The 27,212-nt window shown below is 50.1% G+C and overlaps 1 protein-coding gene across 6 annotated transcripts in view; it reads right to left on the reverse strand.

The window, feature by feature from the left end:
• Window positions 1-27,212, reverse strand: part of LOC144098251 (oxysterol-binding protein-related protein 9-like) — a 165,642-nt gene that overhangs the window by 70,179 nt on the left and 68,251 nt on the right. For all 6 annotated transcript variants that reach the window (XM_077630755.1, XM_077630751.1, XM_077630754.1 and 3 more), the window contains 4 exons: window positions 23,886-23,916; window positions 22,578-22,633; window positions 9,634-9,767; window positions 1,299-1,504 (listed from right to left, as the gene is read on the reverse strand). In XM_077630755.1, the coding sequence (XP_077486881.1) occupies window positions 1,299-1,504; window positions 9,634-9,767; window positions 22,578-22,633; window positions 23,886-23,916 (427 nt within the window). The remainder of the gene's footprint in view (window positions 1-1,298; window positions 1,505-9,633; window positions 9,768-22,577; window positions 22,634-23,885; window positions 23,917-27,212) is intronic.

Raw genomic sequence — 27,212 nt, forward strand, 5'->3', positions numbered from 1 at the left:
TCCTTTCCTCAAAGCAGATGCTTTCGCGGGGTTGAGGAGTCCACCGAGATGTCGAGGTCTGAGAGCTACTGCGCCCTTTACTTTCGTCAAAAACATTTCCTTTCCTCAAAGCACGTGCTTTCGCGGGGTTGAGGAGTCCACCGAGATGTCGAGATACGAGAGCTACTGAGCCATTTCCTTTCGTCAAAAACATTTCCTTTCCTCAAAGCACATGCTTTCGCGGGGTTGAGGAGTCCACCGAGATGTTGAGGTCTGAGAGCTACTGCGCCCTTTCGCTTTCGTCAAAAACATTTCCTTTCCTCAAAGCACACGCTTTCGCGGGGCTGAGGAGTCCACCGAGATAACGAGGTCTGAGAGCTACTGCGCCCTTTACTTTCGTCAAAAACATTTCCTTTCCTCAAAGCACGTGCTTTCGCGGGGTTGAGGAGTCCACCGAGGTGTCGAGATACGAGAGCTACTGAGCCATTTCCTTTCGTCAAAAACATTTCCTTTCCTCAAAGCACATGCTTTCGCGGGGTTGAGGAGTCCACCGAGGTGACGAGATACGAGAGCTACTGAGCCATTTCCTTTCGTCAAAAACATTTCCTTTCCTCAAAGCACATGCTTTCGCGGGGTTGAGGAGTCCACCGAGGTGTCGAGATACGAGAGCTACTGAGCCATTTCCTTTCGTCAAAAATATTTCCTTTCCTCAAAGCACATGCTTTCGCGGGGTTGAGGAGTCCACCGAGGTGTCGAGATACGAGAGCTACTGAGCCATTTCCTTTCGTCAAAAACATTTCCTTTCCTCAAAGCACATGCTTTCGCGGGGTTGAGGAGTCCACCGAGGTGTCGAGATACGAGAGCTACTGAGCCATTTCCTTTCGTCAAAAACATTTCCTTTCCTCAAAGCACATGCTTTCGCGGGGTTGAGGAGTCCACCGAGGTGTCGAGATACGAGAGCTACTGAGCCATTTCCTTTCGTCAAAAACATTTCCTTTCCTCAAAGCACATGCTTTCGCGGGGTTGAGGAGTCCACCGAGGTGTCGAGATACGAGAGCTACTGCGCCCTTTCCTTTCGTCAAAAACGCTTCCTTCATGCACCCCGGAAAAATTTGTTCCTTGCGATTGCATCAACTTGTGCGAAATGCTCTTCACTGAAAAGCGCTGGGGTGTGTATCGCCATGAAGCCGCTGCATGCAGATCAGTGGTGACGAAACAGCTTTTTTTGCGAACTCGTGCAGACGCGTGGTATTGTGTTAAAGCGCTAGCTTCTGCGGATAAGGAAGCTGCGCAGCTGCAAGCGGAGGGAGCGAACGCACTCGGTGAACAGTTCGGGGCAGGCGAACAGGTCGGCCAACGCCTGAAGCGCCGAGCGCGGCTGCAACAGCGACACGGGGTAGTCTAGTGGCAGCAGGCTCGCGCCGAACCGCAGGGGGCCGCACAGCTCGCGGAGGCTGCGCGCCGTCGGGCCGTGTTCCTCCTCCTCCTCCGCCCACGCGTTGCTGGAGAGCATCGCCGTGGGCAGCTGGAAAAGAATCGTCCTTAATTCAGCCTGTCCATGAAGGAGCATTTATCGAACGTATGCAGGAAAGCCAGCTTTGGCAAAGCGGTTCTTAGAAGGCACCAGAAACCAATTTTACTAGTGTTACGAAAAGCGCTAGAGCGAACGGTATTCCATGACTCCTCACCGCAGGGAAAATTTTTTAACCAAGCTTCATTAGCATCGAAGATATCAGCGATTAAAAATGATGCTCCTTCTCTTTCTCCTCAACTCGTACTCGTTGACAGCGGCTCCTCTTGCCCACGCGGACGCTGTCTTTGTGTGACAGACCACACGACATACATATGCAGCCAAATCGTACGAACGTGTCTTCGCGGCGTAACGGTAGCATGCCTCAACCCCAGGGTCAAGGATTCGATTGCTGAATGCGATGGGTCTGCTGCGCAGCAGCTTGAGAGGCGACTCTTAGCAAGGTTAGTCTGCTCCGTGTTTATGTGGTGGTAAGGAGCAAGACGGCGGCGTGTACTCGGAGTGTTTCTCTCATCTAGACGATGCCATGCGTCGCTGGTGTGGCTGGCGCCATCTATGGGAGCCTCTTGTAGCATATTTTTTCGTCACGCCAGCGGCAACGCTGACACCGGCTTTGCTGCGACTTTGCGCCTTTACGCTGCCGGGTAAAATAGGTTGGGCTTGTGCCCCGTTTGACCCATGCGCTGACCCATTTCAGTAACATTTCACTTCGGCAAGCCTAACTCGCCAATATTACGCACTCTACTACTACAGAGGGGGGGGGTTTCAGCTAATAACGCGCAGTAGGGTGTCGCCCTGATCGGCTGCGAGTAGAATTAAAAAAAGTAAATTACAGGTCCTCGCAGAGCTTAGAAACATACCCAGAGATTCTAGACAAGCGCATTTTTTCCCTCCTCGGCAGAGAGACTCGTAGTTTTCGTGCTATTTTTTGCAAAAAACGCGCCCTTTAAGCGCACCTTAAAGGTGCTCTGAAACACTTTCTTAGGAGAGTACGTAAATTCGTTCACTCACTACACTATATCGTCCTTAACAGCGTAGCCAAATAACACACTTCTAAGCGCAGCAGACAACCCATAATCGCGCGCGAAAGTCGGCAATGGATGGATGGAAAAACTTTATTTTCGTCAGAGAGCATGTGTGGACGATTCCGTGTCAGATGGCCATCAACCCATGGCTGACGGCGACCTGGGTGGCCCACTCCACGGCCCTGGTCTGGACGACCGGGTCTGAGCTGGCCAACACGGCCTCCCACTGCTCGAGGGAAGGATCACGCATAATGTCCGCCGGTGGCGGTGCTATGCTACAGCTCCATAATATGTGGTCATAGGTTGCCAATTCGTGACACCATTTGCACTCCGGCGGAATGTCCGGGTAGATTTTGCTCAATACGTATGGGTTGAAGAAACATCTAGTCTGCAATCGTCGCCAGACGCATTCCTGCGCCTTCACCAATTGCTTGTCCGGGGGTGGGTAAATCCTCCGCTCAAGTCTGAAATGATTAGTAATGTCATGAAAGGATACCAGCCCATCTCTCGTGGACCTTCCCGGGACGTCCAGCTCACCTACTCGGCTGACGAAACCTCGAGCATTCATGTGAGCCGTCTCGTTCCCAGGGTTCCCAGAGTGTGCAGGTACCCAGACAATTTCCGTCTCCGTAATCCCTCGCTCCGTGGCCCGATTCAGCAACCGCGCCGCTGTGACAGATATTCTGCCCCTCGCCAAATTTCGGATGGCTGTTTTTGAATCGCTGAAGATCAGGTCAGCATTACTACTAGTCATAGCTAGTGCTATCGCCGCTTCCTCTGCAGTTTCTGGGGAGCGGGTTTTGACTGATCCAGAGGCGATCAAGCGTCCTCTCCCGTCCACCACCGCAATTGCAAATGCATCCTTGTCCTTATACTCGGCGACATCTACATAGACTGCCCCGTTGTACTTCCCGTACATAGCATGTAAAGCTTTGGCTCTTGCCTTCCTGCGGTCCTCATGATGTATTGGATGCATGTTCTTGGGCAAAGGTATGTACAAGCTTTTGTGCATTTCCCGCCTCATCTGAATTTTCGTGTCACCGGCTGGAACGTCAACTCCAATGCCGATCCTTTCCAATATGTCCCTTCCTGCTTTTGTTTTTGAAAGCCTACCGAGCTGCATCACCAAGTGCGCCTCCCGTAGTTCTTCTAGCGTGTTGTGCACCCCTAATCCCAGCAGCCTTTCGGTAGACGCATTTTGAGGCAACCCAAGAGCGGCTTTATACGCCTGCCTAATCATAGCCTCCACCTGTCCTTTTTCCGCCGCGTCCAACTTAAAATAAGGCGTCGCATACACTATTCTACTGAGCACAAATGCCTGCACTAGCTTACACAAGTCTTTTTCCTTAACACCTCTCTTACGATTGGCGATTCTCCTGATTAGCCGCACGGTAGCATTGACCGTATTTTTAAGCCTTTGCAAGGACTCGCTATTCTTCCTGTTAGTCTGCAGATACATACCCAGGATCCTGATCGTTTGGACCTCAGCGACCGGTACTCCCCCCACTTTCACCTCTAAAGGTGGTGGCGGCGTATAGTGCCTCGCATGTATCCCTCTTGGTTTATCCCTCAGAACAAAAAGCTCGGACTTGGGCTGAGAGCACGAGAGTCCTGCTTCCCCTGCTAGCTCCTCCACAATATCCACCGCCTGTTGTAGAGTTTCTTCCAACTGTGCGTAACTGCCTCTTGTTACCCATAGAGTAATGTCATCCGCATAAAATGTATGTTTAAGTCCCGATATCCCTTGCAGCCTGGGTGGTATCTTGATCAAGGCGAGATTAAATAGGAAGGGCGATAATACCGACCCTTGCGGTGTCCCCCTGCCCCCCAATGGGAAGGGATCCGATTTCATTTCTCCGACTACAATCTCCGCAGTCCTACCCTCCAGAAACGATCTGATGTACCGGAAGGTTCTACCCCCCGGTCCTATGTCTGATAGGTTCCTCAATATTGCCTCATGGGTAACATTGTCAAAGGCCTTAGTGAGGTCGAGCCCCAAGATAGCCTTGGTGCCCGTGCCGTACCCAGGATCAACCACGTCTTTTTTGAGCTGTAACATGACGTCCTGCGTCGATAAATTAGCCCTGAAGCCAATCATTGTTTCAGGTATCAACTCATTGTCCTCTACATAACCCTGAAGCCTGTTCAAGACCACATGCTCCATCAATTTGACCAAGCACGACGTTAGCGAGATGGGACGCAGATTCTCAATGCAGAGCTTCTTCCCTGGTTTAGGAATAAATGTAATCCTAGCATGTTTCCACTCTGGCGGAATCTCCCCGGCCGCCCAATATTTATTCATCAAATTCGTGAGTGCCCCCACTGACTTGAAATCCAGGTTCCTCAGCATTTTATTAGTAACCCCGTCCGGACCCGCTGCTGACGTGGTACGAAGCTGGCCCATTGCAAACTCCACTTCCGCCACCGTAAAGTCTGCATCCAATTCAAGGTTTTCCTCTCCCGAGTAATCCGGCAAGCAACCGCCCGCCTCTCTGTTTATGTAACGACTTCGGAGTTCGTGTATAAATTCCCCAATCGTGCCTTGATACCGATGCACTAACCTAGCCATTTGCCCCTTTTGCGCAGATTTGGTTGCGGCCGGGTCTAAAAGGTGCCTCAACAACTGCCATGTTTTTTTGCATCAGAATTGCCCATTCATCCGGTCACAAATCTGCCCCCACTGTTGACACTGCAACTCCAATGTGTAGGCTTCGATTTCTCGTTCTAGCTTGGCCATCTTCCTACGGAGGACACCATTATGCCTTGTTTCCTCCACCTCCGAAGGAGACTCGCATGTGCTTCCCACATGTGTAACAATCTAGAGTCAGCCGTAAAGCCCTCCTCCTCCGTCGGAACCTCTTCTGTGGTACTCTTCACGGCCTGCTTGAGCGTGTCAATCCAGGCTCCTAAGTCCTCGATTTCCCCGTTCACTATGTCACTCCTGTATTGCCGAAATCGGTCCCAGTCCGTCACTCGAGTTCCTTTCACCGTGTCTTTGTGCTTAGCAGCACTAAATATCGTGGAAAGGATATAGTGATCACTTCCCAGTGGCTGTCCCGTGTTTACCCACTGTGCATCCCTGATACCGTTCACAAATGTGAGGTCTGGAGAGGTGTCTATGCTTACGCTGTTGCCTATCCTGGTATGATCTAGCGGGTTGTTTAAGATCGTCCATCGCAGGTCCTGGGCAACCTGCCAAAGCTTATTTCCCTTCGGGCTGGCTCGGATGTAGCGGATGGCTCCGGATGAGGCGCATTGAAATCTCCCACCACGATGAGTTGAGACCTAGCCGCTAGCCGTTGCGTCTTTATCAGAAGGTCTGGCAGGCCCACCCCCTTATCTTTTGGAGAAGAGTATACATTAAGAACAAATAGACTCTTATCGTCCTTTCTTTTGGGCAAAATCTCCAGCAGGACGTAGTCCTCCCTGCTGCTATCTATGGTATGCTGAATCACTGTGGTGTTGCGATGGACTAACACGGCCGTGAAGACGCTCAATACGCCCCCTCGATCAATCTCTGGTGGTGTAAATGTCTTAAATCCCGGTAATTTCACCGAGCCGCTAGCCTCCTGCAAAGCTATAATGTCCGGCTTACTATCCAGATTTTGTATGTGCAACTGCAGGTTCCCCCGCTTGCGACGGAAGCCCCTGCAGTTCCACTGCCAAACCTCAATTTGCTGGCGAGGGGCCATGGTGAAGCCCTAGGCTCACTAACATCGGCTCTTGGCCGACTACGGGAGGCAATCTAACCTCTAGCATAGCATTTAGCTGTTTAAACATGTCCATTACCTGGGTCTGGAAACCCCGCATGTCATTGGTGAAGGCGTCAAGACGCTCCTCAATGTTGCCTAGTCTAGCTTCTATCCTGTCGACCCGGCGATCCAGCCTATCCTGTCTTTCTTCCAGTTTTCCTACTCTCTCCGCAAGGGTAAGCATGTCTCTCTTAAGACAAGTGACTGTAAATACTGGCTGCGGCGTGTCCGCCGCCGAAGTTTCTGCTACTCTCTTTGCACGAGCTCCCTCATCTGCCGGAGGTGGCCTTTTGACCGTCCCCCGATTCTCCACTTTCTCCACTTCCATAGCTGTGTTATCGTCCACGCGAGAAGCGTTCGCCTGCGCCGCTTGCTGTGGGGCTTGGGCCAACGGCGTCTGTACCCTGTCTACTCTGCCGGTTTTAAGCGCGCGTTCCATCTCTGCTATCCTAGCTTCCATCTTTTTGATAGTTTCGGCTTGCTGCAGCACCTGCCTTTGTAGCTCCTTCTCTCGAGCAGTCTCATTTTGGGAGCCCGCGTTGGGCCAGCTCACCTTTTTCCTCGTGGCACTTGGGCTTCTTCCATGACCGGAACCTTGCCCTCCTCCTTTGCCAGGCTCGGGTCCGGGCAGTGGCGGGAAGGAAGCCGACCGGTCCCTGCTCTTGCTATTGCCTCTCGCACCGCTAGATGACCGCTTCCTGGGCCTCGAACGCCGCTCCTCCTTGCCCGTTTGGCTCTTGTCCTCGTTGCTCTGCTGCAGACCCGTCGGCTGCTGACGGGCTAGGCGAAACTTGCAGTTCCGACTTCCCGTGCTGTGCGCCCCATGACACACGATGCAGTCCGGCGTGCAGGTCAGCGACTCTCCCTCCGGTGGTGCAGGATGTTCTTTCCCGCAGCGGCGACACAAATTAGTCTTCGGACGATAGCAAACGTCCGCCCGATGTCCCACTCGTCTGCAGTTATAGCAGGTCTCGACTAACTCTCTATATGGGATCACAGCTTACAGACAGTTCCAATAGATGACTTGCCGGGGAACGCGCTTCCCCCCGAACGTGATCTGAATCGCCTTTGACTTGCCCAAAGGTCTGGCATCCAAAATTTCCATGTCTTCATTCCTCTTCAAGAATCCTGCGCGAATTTCTGCCAGTGGGCATCCGTTGTACGCATTGTAAATTACTCCGCGCACAGAATTCTCCGGCGCCGCCACGTACGCCGAAACCGCAAGGTCACGACCGCCCAGCTGGAGCGTCTTGACATTCGCATATGCCCCACTACGATTCATACACGGCGTGCTCACCGTCATCGTGTTGTTTCTCTCATTGACCCGCACCAGGTCTTCTTCCACCGCAGTCGCGTTCGTCAGCTTCGCTGCCGCTCTCAGGGCACATCCGAGCTCCCTCGGCGTCACTATGCTCAAGTCCCAATTCTTGGGCCGGCACACAACCTTGAAATCCTTGGCTGGCATCTGTAGAAACGGTCCCCGTTTCTTCCACACCGGCGCTTTCCCCCGCTTGACTTGGGCTGCTCCGTGCGTCTGGCGCCCGTCGCTGCCCGCCTGTTTCTCGGTAGGCCTACTCTCGGTGTGGTCCCCGTACACAGTCTTCTTGAAGCGATCTTGCGCCTTCAAAACCCAGGCCCATTCTCCCGCCTCAAATTCTTCGGGCGTTATAGATTCTCCCTCAACGGAGTACTCCATCATCTTTAGCCTCGCAAAGGCCCACTACCACAAGGCACGGCCCTGGAGCCCGGCGCCGTAGGCGTCGGCTCGGCCTACAGAGTAGGCCTAAATTTGCCGCACCGTGGTCGAGTACAAATCGTGAAGAAAACCCCTAAAAGGGGGAACACTTGCCAAAATATGGTGTCCACAGGTACAGGGCAACTTCCTGCAGACGATTCCACAAAAAGCAAGACCAAGGCACAGCGCGTTCCACCGAAAAACGGTCTCAAGGCGGGAGCTCATGCGGAACACGTCCGCTCAGCGTCCGCTCCTCTCTCAACCCGAAAGTCGGCAAAACTCTAAGGCATTTCTTCAACCTTACGCCCTCCTCCGTCTCACGCTCGCGCGTATTGCTGCGAATAGATGGCTATTGGTTAGATTCTTTCAGGCGTAGCCGAATATTCAGTGGTGCGAGTTGGTAAAAGTGAATACTGACTGTGGATAATAGGCTAACATGGAAGCGCCCAGTCAGCCGCGTCGCATCCCGGGGAATTTCCGCGCACGCCGGCAGCCGGCGGTGAGGCCCAATGGGGGGCTGTCGGTGAGTGGTTTTTGAGAAACGGAAATAGCGCAGTAACTATACAGCCAAATCGTACGAACGTCTGTGTCTTCGTGGCGTAGCGGTAGCACTCCCGTGTGGATACCTAAACCGCGACGTGAGGGAAAGGAGGAAGGTGGGAGTGAAAGGAGGAAGAGAAAGAGGTGCCGCTGTGGAGGGCTCCTGAATAATTTGGACCATCTGGGATCGTTAACGTGCACTGCCATCGCACAGCATTCTGGCGCCTTTTGCATTTAGCCTCCGTCGAAACGCGGCCGCTGCGGTCGGGTTCGAGCCTGGGCACTCCAGTGCAGTAGCCTAACACGTTAACCACTGAGCCACCGCGGCGGGCGACCGGCAGAGGATCGGGCTCCAACCGTTGAGCGTGCGAAAAAGGACGCGAGGAGAGAAAAAGGTGTGAAAAGAGCTTCTACAAAGCTCAATAAAAAAAAAAACTTGCTGCAGGAAATTCACGAAGCTGCGTACTTTAACACCCCAGGAGACCTTTCAGCTAGAGCGCCTTTAAATACTTGGTGCGAGCGCAGGACAAATTTTAAAAGCTTGCTACGTAACGGAAGATAAGGCCATTATATGCTCATTACTGTATATTACAATGTTCCGCTGCGGCGTCACAATTAAATACGATGTCCGAGAAGCCCGCACTTGTTTCACTTGTATACTCACAAAGACCTGCTCTGCAGATTTGTTGCATTAGTACATGACTGTGAAATCATTTCACGAAGCTGCCACTTGTTCTAGATGGATAAACGTCTTTGCCCATACTGACCGCGGTTTGCTTCTCGGCCGGCACCTACTAAATATATGGTAAGGTAAGGAGAGCACCTGTTGGTCATTAGCGGTGTGGTAAGGTCTAAAAAACAAACGAACTTTTGGCACAGATTGAATTTTCTTTTTGTATAGCGAGGCAGAGTACCCACTGAAGTGGGCCACAATCCATCAGCATGCAGGCAGCGCTTCTTTCGGGGAGGGAGGCAGCGCGCTCTGCTCTTCGCCACTGCCCTTGCAGCACTGCGGGTTTTGAAAGTGGCGTTGCGGCGTAGCATGTCCACTGAAGCGGGAAGAACGCGTACCACAGTGGGGCTCCTCGAGCGTTTCTTGAGAGGCGACCGGGCGCCTCTCCGCCGGACCGCGTCGAGCTGCCAGCCGGGCTCCGTGGGGCCGCCGGCCACAGACGAGGCCTCGTGCGCAGTGCTGCTCCCCTCCGCTGCGTGGCGTGTGCCGCTCTTTTAGGGAGCTGGCACGTTCGGTGACGTCACTGTCGTCGCACGAGACACTATAGTCAGTGGGCAAGAGGGAGGATGGGGTGCGCATACGTCACAAAAAACTTGACTCTCAGTGCCGGGCCTGGGCTATTGTGGGGGCGCCAACCTCCCCTAGGAATGGTGGAGGTTTTGCTCGGCAAGAGCAAACGCTCTCTCCTCCATGGGGAGACGGTGCAACTGATTTCGGTTGACGTTGCATAACCTCTAGCACGCTTCTGGCGGATATGAGATAACCTGGATAATTGCTGCCGGTATCCTGCATGCAAAAGTTTCAGGTTGGCGTTACATAGCCTCCAGCACGACTCTAGCAGCCTCTAATGCTGATAATTTAAGTTATGCTGGTCTTATATGACATAAACCCTCGACAATCGTGGCTGGTAGCCGGCATGCAACTTATTCTGGTTGGCGGTTCATAACGTCTACCAGGCTTCTAGCAACCTCTAATGCCGATAATTTCAGGTATACTGGTCCGATATGACATAAACCCTCGATAATCGCCGCCGGTAGCCCGCATGCAGCTGATTCAGGTTGACATTGCATAACCTCCAGCATACTTCTAGGAGCTTCAAATACTGATAATTTCAGTTATACGTGTCTAATATTACAAACCCTCGATAACTGCCACGGGTAGCCGACACGCAACTGATTCCGCATAGCGTCTAGCACATGTCTAGCATCCTCTAAATGGCTGCTGAGGAAAGGAAATGACGCAGCATCTCAGTCGACACCTCAACCGCGCTGTGAGTAATTATGGGAGGAAGGTGGGAGTGAAAGAAGAAAGGGAGAGATGCCATAGTGGAGGGACACGACGTGAGGAAGTAAGAAAAGTTTGGGCCTCGGAACTTACTTGCCGGTCTGCCGCTTATGTGACAGCCCGAGAGCCGACTACGCTCATGTCCTACTCTCCTGGTCAGCACAGTTGCCCCCTGCCTCTTGTCACCTAACCAGTCCGGAGCAGTGGGAGGCTGCTTTGTCAAGCACCGAGCCGGATTTCCTACTTCGGCTGGCGACCTAGGCAGAGGGCGTCGCGACTATAGGCACAGCTTGGACGCCACAACCGCAAGCCTGAAGGCCGCCCGCAATGCTGCTTCGTATTTTTTTTTTACTTGAGGCCTTCATATCAAACGTTTTTCACCACCACCAGCCTAACTACAGAACCACCGCAGCGTGTGCAGTGAGAAATCTCTCACTGTCGCCACGTTAGGATTTGTGTTCCTTTACACAGTGTAATGTGTGATGCCACATATTGTGTAATTGACTCCACTGTTCTACCGCTGTGTTTGGCTTTTTGGAAAGAATATTACAGATTTCTCTGTAAAGCACAGTGCACTGTAGTGATGGGCGATTCAATAATAATTGGTTTTTGGGGAAAGCAAATGGAGCAGTATCTGTCTCATATATCGTTGGACACCTGAACCGCGCCGTAAGATTCAACGCCAAGTTTGGAATAAAGCAGACTGGAGACGAGGCAGTGGGTGATTATGGAGTAGGCTTTAGGAATAGCAGGGGAGGAGTTACTATAAGAGTTCCCAGAAAGAATTAACGGATCGCGAATACCTTCGCTAGCAAAACGAGAACCGTTAGTAGACACAGAAAAGCCGCAGTGGAGGGGCTAAAATGGAGTAGACTTTCATATTGCGCGGTCATCCTGGTATCATGCAGGATGTGGAGTTGCTCGGAAGGATGCGATCTAGTGAACGTAGGATGGTGAGGTCTGGGATGAGCCTAGACTTGAACAGGGAACGTAAGAAACTTGTAAGTAAGAAGTCTATTAAGAATTTAGCAATAATTGGGAAATAGGGGAATTTAGGATCTCTCGGCAGAGCAGTTGTTCGGCTCTAACCGAGGACAGCGACCTCAGTGTTCAAGCGATGAACAATAATCTCAGACAACAGTATGGAGCACGGAATAAAAGTATGCGCTAGCATGGGTCAGGATATCAGTAAGCTCTCCTCTTAAGAAACAATAGATCTGTTTAAGAAACGTCAAAGCATGAAAGCCTTCCACTCAAGAGACAGAATAGAACTTGCCGAGCTATCAAACTTAATAAAAAAGCATAAGGTAATCGACATAGGGAAGTATAATATGGAAAGAGTCGAGCATGCTCTAAAGAACAAAGGTAGTCTAAAAGTGGTAAAGGTGAGGTAGGCATAGACGAGAATCACATGTATGTGCTAAGAGACAAGCAGAGCAACGCCATTACCTATATGGATAGTATAGTAAAGTAGCCGATATGTTTTACACAGATCTACGCAGTGGTGAAAAAAATGGTGGTTTTTGAGGGCAGAAAATGACGCAGTAACTCTGTCACATCTCGGTGGACAACCGAGGCGCGCCGTAAAGGAAGGAATGAAAGTGGGAGTGAAAGAGAGAAAGAGGGGCCGTAGTGGAGGGTTCCGGAATAATTTCGGGATCTTTAACGTGAACTGACATCGCACTATAGAGTGCCTCAATGCCAGCGCCGCCGCGCCACGGGTGGAGACAACTTAAGCGACGACGCCATATTGAATCACAACTGGCCTCTCCCATGTACCGCGAAATGCTCGACTGGTAGCCCCGTGTAGCCCTCGCTGCGAAAGGCCGTTCAAGTTAAATCAGTTTGAAGCGCGCCGAGAGCATGAACGGCGCCGTTACAGACGCTAGCGCCGCTGATCCCGTGTGATTCAATATGGCGGCGCCGCTGAAGTTGTCTCCACCCCGGCGCTGGCATTGAGGCACCCTACATCGCACAGCACACGGGCGCCTCCATCGAAGCGCGGCCGTGTTCGAAGTGATCAGGACGGTAATGAGAGAAGCAGTCTAAGGGCGGACACATTTCGCCGGGTACGAAGGAGAGACTTATTCAGCCAAGTGAGGAGCTAAGTGGTCCAAGTGTCCGCTGGCTGCAGCTGACTCGCGGCGGACAATTCGCATGATCCAAACTTGCTCGTTGTCGCTGGTCAGGGCCACCGCGTGTGTTTGGTGACGGACCAAACCGGCGCTCTATCTGGTTTGTCCTGATATTCTCAAGTGGTATGATAGAGCGTGGGGCTTGCTGGGAACAGCAACTTGGGTATTCTGTGGGACTAATCTTGTTTAAAATGTGAACATTAGGAAATTTGTTAGTATTCTCCAATCTATGGCTTGTGAGGAGAATAGTTGCTTGTGTGATGGTGAGAAATGTCTGCTTTCCAGTCTATGGTGTTCTAGCCTGTCACCGTGCGGTCCTAGGAGGAAGGAAGGATAGGGATGGGGGTTCCGCCCGGTTTATAAGAGCTCGGACAATATCATTTGCTACCTCGTTTCCGTCTATGCCTTCGTGTCCAGGTGTCCATGTTATTCCAAGTGGGAGTGTCTACTTAGTAGTGTGCTCCCGCAGGATCCTTGGCGCAGGCCCTGATTGTTGGCTTCTTCTGGTTGTCGGCCACAGGATGTAAACAAAGCTAAGAAGCTATGAAAATGAGGAAAGCAGCTGGCGGAGATCAAGTAATATATTTGAAGAACGGGGAGGGGGTAGATAGTTTTATAGAAACTGGGCACTCTTCGCACACAACGCCTCATTACCTCCGGAGTCTTGAGCGGAGATTGAGAGAAGCGGAATCTTAATATAACGTTAGCAATATGTAATAAGAAAGGGGACGTCGAGGACTTGAAAATTAAAGACGGTATGCTTACTGTCTGTTTTCTGCAAGTTATTACACAGGTAATCGCTACTAGTTACAGGACAACCTTAGACTTCAGTCAACCAGAGGACCAGGCAGGCTTTGTCAAATCCTCTGATGAAGATAATGAAAGCCTGCAATCCTCAGACATCGTAAAATGGTCTGAGGAAAAACAAAATGAGCTGCTTCAAATAGAAAGGTGCTGCCGTGGGCGCTGTATACCGCCGACCCGAAGCACGGACGAAGGGGGCAACACCCGTGTGTGTCGTGCGCATTCGCTAGAGCGGCCCAACCAGCTGTTCGAACTGGCGAGGAGGTCGCAGGCCGGCGACGGACGGCCGGTCAAGAAAAAGGGAGCCGCTGGCTGCAGGAAGCGCAGCCCTCGAAGGGACGTCAGATCACTCGGCAGTGACCCGCAGCAGAGCGAGCTTGTGTGTTGTGCGAAAACTCCGCGCAACAGCTGCGCATTTCCAAGAATTCGCAGAGCCCGTTGGTTCCCTGGTGCGGGTGAACGTCTGCGGAGGCCACCAAGAACTTGCTGGGAAAAGAAGTGCTAATAGAGAGAGCGACAAGAATCCGCTAGCGAGGGGGACCCCGAGCGGGATGAAAAAGCTAGAGAGGAGGCGGCCGGCAGTGGAGACAAGGAGAACGCTTCTGGACGCCGTGTAGAGAGGCCGCACCCTGACGGCAAAATGATGTCACCGCAATTGCAAAAGCTGCGAACAAATTAGATACTGTTTTCTGAAGTCTTCACGTGGTCAGGATGAGTGGGGAGGAGAGGAAAATAAAAATAGAAGGGAGCAAAGGAACCTGCCTGACTGGTACCATCATCCTGGGAGGCCTTCACGTGATCGTCCACATCCCTTAATTATGAAGCTTCTTGACTTTCGGGAGAACGTTCGTGCTAAAAAATGGCCACATACTTAAGTAAACCGATTGCCGTATGTCACGATTTTTCAATAAGTGTCCGCAATATTCGCGAAATGCTTTGGTAAGCTTGGGAAAGGGTAAAGGAGGGACTGAGAGAAGACAGGAAGAAAGAGGTGCCGTAGTGGAGGGCTCCGGAATAATTTCGACCACCTTGGGATCTTTAACGTGTACTGAAATTTGTGCTGTGCGATGTCAGTGCACTTTGAAGATTTCCAGGTGGTCGAAATTATTCCGGAGCCCTCCACTATGGCACCTCTCTCTTCCTTTCTTCTTTCACTCCTTCCTTTATCCTTTCCCTTATGGCGCGGTTCAGGTGTCCGCCGAGATGCGAAACAGACACTGCGCCATTTCCTTTCCCGAACACCCAATTTTCAAGGTTGGTTTATGGGCGTTTAATGTACCAAAGCGACTCAGGCTATGAGGGACGCCGTAGGGAAGGGCTCTGGAAATTTCGACCACTTGGGGTTATTTAACTTGCATTGGCATCGCACACAGTACACGGGCCTCAAGAATTTCGCCTCCATCGAAAGTCGACCGTTGAGGCCGGGATCGAACCCGCGTCTTTTGGGTCAACAGCCGAGCACCATAACGACTGAGCCACAGCGGCAGCTTGCTTTGGGAAGCGTCTGAAAGTTTCAGGAACAATGGCTGCACGGTCCGAATGCGGTTTTACAGTATACGTAATTATTGATAAAGTTCGGTTAAACTGGAGCACTGCGTCTAATGCACTGAGAAAGCACCCCGTAACACGTCATGAAGTAATGCTATACTGAAGCAGCAGCCACCCCGCTTTGACTTTCTTGTAACAGCAACAACAATCTCCGTGTGGTAAATTTAAACGCACGAAGCCTACTTAATAAACTTCGCAGTAAACTTTGCGACTTCAACTCTGATAACTGCTCATTCCCTTCGCATTACTGGTACTATTTAAACTTGTTCACATGATAGCATGTACGACTCCGAGGTTGCGTTAAGTGGATTCACGTTGGTGAGAGATGACAGACCAATGGTAGAGGCGGCGGTGTCACCCTCTATATACAGTCCCACTTGATGTTTGTTCTTGAATCCTTAAGTGAATTTGTATTATTTTTGTGGAATGTTTACTGGGAAAGCTCATTTTCATTAATTGGAGCATTTTGCCTGCCTCCTGGCTCGTGCGATGATTATTAGAGCGAAAGCTCTACTCCTCCCGTACAAAGGTCCAGGTAACGTGGCTATGAAATTTGTCCTTCAAACCAGGCGGAGCGGAGACTTGGTTCCGACGTCATGCCGCGTGACTCGCCACACCTGCGCTGACGGCGCTCGCTCACCTTGCAACAATCGAATCACGTGACTCGCTGCGCCTCGCCACAGCTGCGCATGCGGAGCCTTTGTGTCTTTCTCTTTGTGTCCCCTGTCGCAGCACTTTCGAAAGTTTTCAAAGATGTACCAACTATCTCAATTGTCCGTGTTACGCCACTTTCGCAACTGCAGCGTGACGCGCCGTTCGCTATATAAAAGCGTGTGGCGTGGGCTATGTCATGATATCTGATAGCTGATTTAATATCTCCTGCGGGTCCTTGGACCCAAGATATTGAACTTATTTTTGGTATATGGCGGAGTGCTTGGATTGAAGCGCCCTGGCACGGGTCGGCCCGGTATTGCACTGCCTCCGGGATCGGCCTGGGACATAATAGCGCGCGTCTTTTCTATCCTATTTTTGAACTCTCGTACTTTCAGCACGCGGCAGCGAGCGTGGCTCGGCGTGAGCCAGTAGGCAGGCCCGTGCACTTTCCTTTTCTTCCTATCAGCAACAGCAGCAGCCCACCTTAACAGAGCTTTCGCTCGTCGTACTGGGCTCAGCCAAATTGAACCACAGCTAATTTTTCTTAGCAAACTTTCGCATGATTTGAACCCGTGAAATATAACGCTTACGGGCGAATTTAATGCGCCAGGCATTCACAGGCATTCTCTTAGCCATGATGTCTCTTGTTACACCTCGGCTTATCGCTTGGCCTCAAACGGTAACACGAGGCAAGCGGCAGCCCTAGATCGTTTTTCTTATCTCCAATCTTTTCGATCATCGTTTGTAGTGCTGCATTCTTGATGGCATATCTGGCCATAAGGCCGTATGATTCTCGACTAACTGCACTGTTCCCAAATCCCAGTACGTGTACACCATTTTTCGTGACTTCAACCGCGCCAATGATGTTGCCGTTATTGACATATGAAGTGAATAGTTTTGAAAACATGAAGAGTTATCTTTAACAACTGATACTCATGCTGTCGTGGGTTTTTTAAATAAATTTTTAAAAATGTATCGTCCGGTTTGTTCCCCTGAAAACAAAAAAGAAGATAGGAGAGTTTGGATGACATGAGAATTACTTCATTTATTGCGCCGTGTTTCGAGATTGCGTAAGTCGAAAAGAAATGGCAATCCTGTGAAAATTGCAGAGTTCAATGATGCCAAGGAGGAACGTCGCCTGGAGTTGACATCTGCTAAGGATTTTTGCCATGTTGTTACTTTGCCGAAACTGGTGGCAACAAACCCTTACATGTTCTGGGAATTGATATAACCCACTAACAGCGCTTGCAATAATTTTATAGTTAATGGTTTATGAGGGTGTTGTTGCGGACTAGTTGGCTTAACGTTGCTGAAAAGGGAACAGCGCGAACACAGGACGAAGAGAGGAACGTACGACACAGGCGCTGTCGTACGACCAGCGCCTGTGTCGTACGTTCCTCTCTTCGTCCTGTGTTCGCGCTGTTCCCTTTTCTGCAATAGTTTATGGTGTCAATGTTTCAGATTCACTCGGAATTGCTGCTGCTTTCAATGCCTATCTTCGCTCCATGTTCACTGCGGAGGAAAACAGCACAGCTCCTCTTTTAAGCTGCGGCTGATATCCTTGTCTCTTGTGCAGGTGTTGTGAATAGGATCCTCCTGTTAGGTACCAAAAAGAGCCGCGGCTCAGATGACATGCCCGACTCCTTCCATGTTCGCTACTCACTTCGGACAAGAAGATACATCACCGCAGCCTTCCGTAAATCATTATCCACGAGCACTGCTCCCCACTCCTGGAATCTTCCAAAGGGAAATCGTTGTACAAATCCAGTAGCATTGAACTACTGCATAACTACAGGCCTATTTTCTTAACTGCCTATACATATAAGTTACTCGGCCATATAGTTTTTAAACAGATCTTGGAATTTCTTGAAAAACATAATAGCCTGAACAATTACCAGCACGGTTTCCATCGAGGATTGAGCAGTACTACCCAACTAACCAAATTTATGCACGACATTTGTCAGTCGTGAGACTTACGGGGACAGGTTGACGGCTTTTTTGTTGACTTGTTCAAAGCTTTAGACACCGTCCCACACCCAAAACTCCTCCATAAACTTGACTCTGTTCTAAATAACCCTTTCCTGGTTGGCTGGATATCCACCTTCCTAACCCAGCGTTCTCAGTCGGTACACCTCAATTCGTCTATTCCCCCACCTTGTTTAGTTTTTCATCCGGCGTTCCACAATGTTCCGTTTTAGGCCCGCTTTTTTGTTATATATTATTGATCTTCCACGTTGCGTATCATGGCATTAACGCACCACTTGACCCTGAATTCCTTAGCGATTCGTTTGCTAAATTTTATAGTGAAGCAAAGAATGGCAGATGAACATTAATTTCTCTAAAACAGTTTACATGTCCTTGTCGAGACGCCTGTCTTATTCAGTTTTCACGTACACTTTTCACGGTCAGGATTTAGAAAGAGTAACTGAAGTTACTCTCTCTGAAGTTACTGAAGTCGGCGGCGACCGGCTGCCGCCGAGGTCGGCCGGACCTCTTCATCGTCGTCGATGGTGGCGCACTGTCGTCTTCTTCATTGCAGCTTTGTTACATATGATATCACTGTGTTTAGACCATGACATGTCATAAGAAAAATGAAGACCGAGATATTTGCCATCGTATTTGAGGCAACAACAACAACGACCGGCTGCCACGTGCGTTGTAGAGCTCAAGCACACTCTGGAAGTCTGTACTGGCGCTGCCACTGCTGGGTAAGTTTGTGCAACTGTTACGCCGCCAGCCCTTTCAGCTCTACAATAAACCGCTCTTCACTTGGTGGAGGTTCGGTTTCCCGTCCTCGTACCGCCCTGGGCCTCCGCAACCGCACGCTACCGACCCCCGCTATGCCCGCTCAGCCCAAAGCCAACCACCAAGCGGTGCAGGTGGGCTCCCCCGTCATCTGATCCGGTGCCGTCCGGCAGCGAGACCCCGTCGTTTTCAACGGGCACTGCGATCAAGATGTTGAAGGCTGGCTGGTCTCGTACGAGCGGGTGAGCCGTCATAACAAATGGGACGACCGCATGAAACTCAACAACGTCATCATATCTGAATGACGTCGCCAACCTCTGGTTTCGGAACCGCCAGGATGATATTCCAACCTGGGCTAATTGCCATCCTTGCACAGCGCAAGGCCGGCTTTTCCGAATACTTTGTTGCTTACGCCAGTCGTACGCTCACGAAACCCGAATCTATTTACACCGTTACGGAAAAGGAGTGCCCCGCCATAGTCTGCGCACTCACAAAATTTCGTCCATACCTTACGGCCGCCCCATCGACGTTGTTACTGACCACCATGCCCTCTGCTGGTTGGCTACCCTCAAAGATTCTTCTGCACGCCTCGGCCGCTGGACCCTTCGTCTTCAGGAATACGACATTAACGTCGTATATCGGTCGGGCCGCAAACATTCCGACGCTGACGCCTTGTCGCGCTTACCTCTGCCATCTCCTACGCCCTCTTCGTTCTTGTCCGCCTCGGCGCTGGCCGCGCTCACTGCCACGGATCTCCCCATGGAACAGCGTCGAGATCCATGGATTTCTTCACTCCTAGATGCCCTCAATGCGAAGACTACGGCTTCGTTACCTCGGCCTCTTCGTCGTCAAGCTTCTCATTTCACGATTCGCGACTCTACTATATCGCCGCAACTATCACCCGGATGGCCGCAAATGGCTCTTGGTTATTCCTCGCCAGCTTCGCTCTGAAGTTTGTGCGCATCACCATTCCGAACCACAAAGCGCTCATGCAGGATTGCTGAGAACCTACGAACGTCTGCGCCAGCAATACTAATGGCGTGGAATGTACAATTTTGTTCGCCGTTATATATGCTCCTGCATTGCCTGTCAGCAGCGCACGTCCGCTCCTCGCCCCTCCCCCGGCCCATTACAGCCATTGCCATGACCAGCTCGCCCCTTCGATCGCGTGGGCATCGATCTGTATGGTCCCCTGCCGTCCACGCGTGCCTGGAATCGTTGGATTATAGTTGCCGTGGACCACCTCACTAGGTATGCGGAGATGGCAGCCCTGCCCTCTGCTAGTGCTCGCGACGTCGCATCCTTCCTCCTCCATCATTTCATCCTGCGTCACGGCGCCCCTCGGGAACTTCTCAGCGACCGTGGCCGTGTTTTCTTATCTGACGTCATTCACGAGTTACTGGATGCGTGCCACACCGTTCATCGCAAGGCCACTGCCTACCATCCCCAAACGAATGGCCTCACTGAACGCTTCAACCGGACTCTTGGAGACATGCTTGATATGTACATTTCCTCCGACGCCTCCAATTGGGATCAAGTGCTTCCATTCGTCACTTGTGCTTACAATACTGCCTCTCAAGCCACAAGCGGTTTTTCTCCGTTCTTTCTTTTATATGGCCGTGAACCTTCTTGCCTCCTGGATACCATCCTTCCGTACCACCCCGATAGCTCGGAATGCACTTTTCTCTCTGACGTTGCCCGTCATGCTGAGCAATGCCGCCAGCTGGCTCGCTCGTTGACGAGTACCACTCAAGGCCTCCGCACATATGGGAGTGACCACGGCCAGTCCGCCCATGACTTTCCCACTGACTCGCTCGCCTGGTTGTCTGTGCCGGACGCTTCCAAGTTTACAGTTAAGTACCTCATCCCTTACCGTGTCTTGGAGCGCACGTCACCTATGAACTATACCGTCGAGCCAGTGACCCCCTCTTCGGATAACCGCTGTCGAGGCCGCGAAATTGTTCATGTCAGCCGGCAAAAGCTGTACTACGACCCCCTTGTCATCTCTTCGCCCTTAGTCGCCAGGATGGCTCCCTCTTGTCGCCGGGGCAGTTGCAATGAAGAAGACGACAGTGCGCCACCATCGACGACAATGAAGAGGTTCGGCCGGCCTCGGCGACCGGCTGCCACGCGCGTTGGAGAGCTCGAGCTCGCTCTGGAAGTCCGTACTGGTGCCACCACTGCTGGGTCAGTTTGTGCAACTGTTACGCCGCCAGCCCTTTCAGCTCTACAATAAACCGCTCTTCAAAGCGTTTAAACGTCTCCGGTACCTCCATCGTACATGGCGTAAGGCCCCAAAGATACTAGAGCACTTAACCGTCCCATTATTGATTACGGGTGTACCATATGGAATCCACATAAGAAATCCGGTATTAAAAAAATAGAATCAGTTCAAAAGAAATCAGCACTCTCCATCTTTCACAACTACGGCCGAGATTTTCCCCCTTCCCATTATATAGCCTCAGGTCTCATATCGCTATCATCTCGCCGCCGCCTAGAATGCTTGGAGTTTTTGCACACACTGGTTCATTCTCAGCGCTTCTCTTCACTAAACAATTATTTGGACTTTAACAAGCTTTCCATCACTAGAAGTTCCGACAGCCAGAACCTTGCCCCTTTCTTTTGCCGCACCGAGGCGTTCAAACACACCTGCTTTCCCTTGGGCATTGAGCTCTGGAATTCGCTGCCTGTAGTTTTTGGTGGTGATCGCTTGTTAGTGATACTTTTATTTTCTTTGTTTTTACAGGTTTATATATTTTTAAAATTTTTCTGTCCCTGCCCATCCCTGCAATAGCCTTATCAAGGCTGCAATATGTGTAAATGAATAAATAAACAAAAATAAATAACTAAACAGAAATAAATAAATAAATAATCTATTTATTTACACTTCAGCACATTCAGCACTTCGCTTTTGAACCAGTCAAGTTTCAAATCCTTAAGAAGCGCTACCGCATTCGTCATAGCCTTTGTTGGCTTCAAAGTTCGAAGTTCTTCCGTATGTGCACAAGATACCGCATGGCCTGAAGAAGGTGGGAAACAAATTCGATGTGAATGTTCTCTTTTCCGCGCCATGCAAGCTGTCTCGTCTCTGCCTTTTAACGAACAAAAACAAAAATAATCAGAAAAAAGCAGGACGAGGAATCAACCACAGATCCAAGCCCGTGCCCTGCAAAACAGAAGTTGTTTATGAGATTCCTCTCAGCTGCGGGTCCGTATATGTAGGGAAGACGGGACGTTGCATTAATAAGCATCTTTAAGAGCACATGAACTCGTTGACTTCGCATTGTGGGCAGCCCCTGCCAAGACACTGCCAGTATTGTGAAAAAAAAAACAACGCACGTCACTTTTAACACATACAAAGATTATAGGCCGTGGGACAAAAAGGCACGTGAAATCATTGAAGCCTTGCGCATTGTAAGTTATGGGACTCATAAGTATGCTAGTGAGGCATCGGTACACCTGTATAAGAGCAAGATTCACTTTCTTGGTTTGATAAGATGATTTCGTTGGGTGTGGTTCTTTGAGTGTTTGTGGCGCATGGGTGTTGCTTTTCAAGGAAAGGGGTTTCGCTCCAACAAATCAGTTGCTAGTCTGAGCTCGTCCTGTTTGCTGCTCCCCTGTGTCTTGTCCCCTGCTCAGTTTTATGTTTTGTAATCATGTCATACCAACTAGCCCCTAATCGCTCACTCTTGGAATTGCTTTTTGAAGTGGTTTTTACTATAACGTCTGTGATTGACTATGCGCATGTTTTAGTGTTGCATAAATTGACGTCCTTATTTCCAATAAAACTAGAGTGCAAGTTCAGCGCCGGTCTGTGTGTTCCTTCTCCTACTCGGTCCTGTTTGTTTGTGCTGCCATGAAAAAGGAGTTCATTAGGGCTTGCCCATGGCGCTAATGCGAGCGTAGCGGCAGGAACTCAAGACATCCTTGCCCATATGTGCCGCACCACGACCGGTGTCAGCTCTGGCTGAAAGCACATTACCACGTGTGTAACCTTTATTCTTCGAGCGTTCAACGAGTACGCAACACGATACAACAAAAGGCGGTATTTGGGGCTAGGGCTTGATGGCTGGGCCACAGCTTGCATTTCACGCGTGAGAGGAAAGTCTTACATGTTTCGCTGCTCTCCTGGGCCACCACGCTGGAGCGCTTGGAAGGAGCGGTCGCCCTGGAGCCAGTGAAAAACCAGGCTTAGAGCGATTAGTTGGAATTCAGCCATGCTGCGCTTGCAGGGATATGTGCAAGTGGAGGTACTGTCGCTTTGTTTTACGTGATGTTCAGCGTGATGTGGCACCATGCACAAAGTGGTGGGTATAGCAGCGAGATGTGCCCATGGTGCTTGGCTAGTACGTGCACCGGAGCCTGCATGCGTCGTGTTGGGTCTCAAGTGCGCAGCAGCATTCGGTAAACGTTTATTGGCATCTGGCCGACATTTTCTTCTAGGTACTTTCGTATGTGAAAGGGTCGTGTCACAGAGCATAACTCAATGTACCGACGGCATGAGCATAGGCATCATTCCGAAGAGGAAGACAGTTCTCGAACTTTCGGAGTTGAAAACAATGCCGCTTGACTAAATCGCTGCACTGACTATCGTCGAAATGCAGCAGCACCCAGAACTGAGGCGCCACTTGGGCGGAGGAAAGTGGTTGCTCGGAAAGGAGGGCGCATTAATTCTCAGTGGACACCTCTACCGCGCCGAGAGGATGAAAACAAGAGGTGCTGTAGTGGAGGGCTCCGAATCGATCTTCGCCGGCGACGTCTACACAGATGCAAAGGCATCGGTGATCTTCCGGTATGATGACAGGACGGTGCCGTGAGAGCCACGCCATTCGAGCTGTGCCCCGTGCGAAAAGAACGTGTCGCATTTGTCAGAGCAACGATGACATTTCGCCCGTCTCCGTATGGCACGCACTCTCAGGTAAAAGGTAGAGGAGCCTTACGCCTCTGTGACTAAAACAGGCACGCCCTCTCTTGGAGTCGGACGAGAATGTTTTTCGGCTCCTGAACAACTGGCCGAATATTCTAGAGTTTCCCCAGGAATGCTATCGCATTTTATGTTTGTCTTCCTGCCGGAACCGTACTTGCAGGCACCTCAGTCTAAAGTGATCGCATAGGCCAACTGGCCCAACCGCGATGCCTAGCGGACATGGCTGTGCATGAGCAACCTAATGGGGGAACAACTGGAAGTTAAATGAACGCAGGGGAACTTCCAAATGCGGGAATAGTAAACACACTGCACCAGCCGCAATTGTCAGGCACGAATGCCGACAGGTGTGCGTTTCGTGCTGCTCGTGTCTTTTGAACCGGTTCAGCCCAACGGCAGCCAGTGCCCCTCATTTACGCGGATCGTAATGCTTACGTGCCAGCCATGTCTAACGATCGCGCAAGCGTGATCTGTTGAGAAGAAGAAGAAAACTCACATGGATCGGGAGCTCTTGTCAGCGTGCGTCTCTGCAACGAACAGACCACACTGTTTAGAGGCGCTTTTTCTTCACGCTGATTAGCATAGGCACGGCACCAGTCTGCCGGAAACAAGTCCTAAAAGTGCGCTAAAATATGCAAAGTCCTGCGTGTTCCTTTACCACTAACGATCTTTGAACTTGTTCCTTGTATTACCGCAATGCATTAAATATACAATCTAAACCTGAAACTCGAAAAGCAAAATAACATTTCGGCAACACTACATTACAAACCTTTATTGAAACTGCGCCCAGCAAAATTTGGCGTTAGTTGAACACAAAGCAAAAGATAAATATTTCGATGTCATCTCTGGACGGAACACTTAAAGCGGACTCGTTCAACATATATTTTCAGACAGTCTTCACTTTTTATAAGGACCACGTCAGCGAGATATGCCCCGCAGCAATATGACCACGAGAAACTCGCTGGTACGCATTCAATTTCTGAGGCCGGTGTGCTATCCTAGGTCTTAAACCTTGATGAAAACAAAAGTAGCAACTCGGATGATATTCCTAATGGTTTTCTGAAACTTTATGTTGAGCCTTGTAGTAAATGTCTGTGTCACGTTTTCCAGCAATCAATTTGCGAATATCGATGCCCTCTGATTGGAAAATCACCAAAGTAATCCCTGTGTACAAGTCAGGTGATAAACATTCCTGCAATAATTATCGACCTATCTCTCTGGCATGAAAAAGTGGGAAAATTCTAGAAAACATTATTCTCAAATTTCTGACTCAATACGCAGATCCTAAAAAGCTAATTCACCCTTGCCAGCACAGTTTCAGAAATGGACTATCCACTATAACACAACTTGTTGAATTCGTGCATGATCTTGCGCAAGGTATTACCAATCAGTTCTAATTTGACATAAATTTCCTTGTCTTTTCCAAAGCGTCCGACCGAGTGTCGCACCGAAAATGTACAAGCTTGAGCTTTCAATTGGTGATGGTCCCGTCAACCAGTGGATCAGCAGTGATTTATGTGAACGTTACCAATTTGTCCAATTCGGCGGACATACCTCCACCATTATTCCCGTGGTGTCTGGTGCCCCCAAAGATCTTTACTGGCGCCTCTTTTATTTTTGCTTTTTATTAATGATATAACTAACCAAAATAAAGTACGAATGAGGATTTTTGCAGACGATTTCTTCATTTATCGTGACGTTAAACATCACTTTGACAAAGTGAAACTAAACAGCGCTTTGAATAAAGTTTTTCAGTCTTGTCATGATTGCAGCATGGTCATTAACAACGAAAAGACTGTTTCCATGTCCGTCACAGAGAAAACAACTCCGCTTGAGATCGCTTATGGTTCTGATAGCACTGTGCTACGAACTGTTACCGAACACCGATATATGGGTATTCTTATCTCATCCGACCTGAACTGGAGAACACACGTTCAGTGTGCAGCAAATAAGGCAATGAACAAGCTGTTTTCCTCAAACGTGCCTCGAATAACTCGCCTCCCGGAAAAAAGCTTCTGGCATACGTTTCGCTTATACGTCCGATGTTAGAATATGCTAACACTGCATGGTTCCCTTATACATGTACCAGAGCAGCCGCACTCGAATGTGTGCAGCGAAAAGCCGCGCGATTTATCTATAACGGGCACAGAGGCGCAGATTCACCTGCTGAACTTCTGCATCGCGCAAAACTTCACCCTTTATCTATCCGATCGAAACTGCACCGCATGAAAGTCTTGTACTTACTCCTGCACAATTCATTCAAAATTAACTGCGAAGACTTCGCCAATATAAATTACTCCAGAATCACCCGCCACAAGCACCCTCTCACAGTTGAGGATTTTTTTTTTTTGCACTAACACCTTTCACTTTTCTTCTTTTTCCGCGAGCAGTGCGTGAATGGAATGCACTTGGCGCTTCAGTTGTAATGCAGCCGACAGTCCACAAGCTTTTGGAGCGTGCCGAGCAGAGTACATTGTCTCAAAAATGACTAAATTTTCTTAAAATGTTGGCGATACACTTCGCATTGTATAGCTGGTGACCTCGAATTCGTCTGTTCTTGTCTTTGCTTCAACTAGACGAGTATTTTTCATTGTACAACTGCTTACCGTTATATAATTGTTTTATCTAGAAGTTGTGTTATTTTAGTGCGCCCACCCCTGTAAAAACCTCGGTTGGGGTTGACAGTATATCGAAATAGAAAGCTATGAGCTGGGTATATATATGATGCCCCCCCCCCCCCCCCCATACAAGCTACACAGTTATAAATGAAAAATATGATTATAATGATGTCATGATAGGAAATTAAGCATGCGTTTTCTTGTGCCATAGGCAGCTTTCCTTTTCAGCTGATGTTTAATATGACAAGAAATGATGGAGTCATTTGCCCAGATAACATGATGGCCAAGTATGATGGGAGAAATATCATTACTTTTATTCGTGTGAACTGAAAACAACAAGCTTAGTCTTCGTATCGCTAATTTGCAGCATATTTTGATGATAGGTGGATGGAAAAAACTTTATTGGCGACAAATTTAAAATGTTCTTGACCTTACGGATCACTGGGCGCCGTCGTCGATCCTCGGCCCAGGATGCCGCACTTGCCAGCGTGGCTCGGCGTACGAGAAATCGTTGCGCTTCCTCGTCCTGGCTGGCCAGCAAGTGCTGCCACTGCGCCACACTCGGGTGGTCTATTTTAGGCTCCAAGTCTGCCTTAGGGCAGGTCCATGTGACATGCTCTAGTGTAGGTTTACCCTGGCACCACGGACATTCGTCCGCATATTGTGTAGGGAAAAGCTTGTGCAGTTAGTGCAGGTGCGGGTATTTACCGCTTTGTAGACTGCGCAAGTCTACCGCCTCCTCTTTGGATAGCCTTTTGTGTGGGGCTAGGTCGCGTTTCCGCTGACCCCTGTAATGATCGAGTATGTCTGAGTACGTGGGGGTAACAGGGTCGAAGGTGCCCGTGGTGCAAAGTGTTGAGTCTGCTCGGTTGACGTACCCTCGAGCTAACTCGTCTGCTGTCACGTTGCCCCTCATTCCCTCATATCCCGGAACCCATACTATATTATGTGTAGTGTTTATGTGTCTTCTCGTCGTGTGTAGAATAGGATTAGCGATGCTGTCCATCCTGCCTCTTGTGTAGTTTCTGCATGCTTGTTTAGAGTCCGTCACTATAGTGAGGTTTTGTCCTTTTGCGTTGCCGTCCGATATTGTCAGAGCTATGGCAGCTTTTTCAGCTGCCTCAATGCTTGGGTCGTTTATCGTTACGCTGGTTATTTCTTTCCCTCCTTCGTCTCTTACAACGGCGATCGGCTTGCGTTGGTAT

The sequence above is a fragment of the Amblyomma americanum genome, chromosome 7 (genome assembly GCF_052857255.1).
Source record: "Amblyomma americanum isolate KBUSLIRL-KWMA chromosome 7, ASM5285725v1, whole genome shotgun sequence".
In the NCBI taxonomy this organism is placed as follows: domain Eukaryota; kingdom Metazoa; phylum Arthropoda; class Arachnida; order Ixodida; family Ixodidae; genus Amblyomma; species Amblyomma americanum.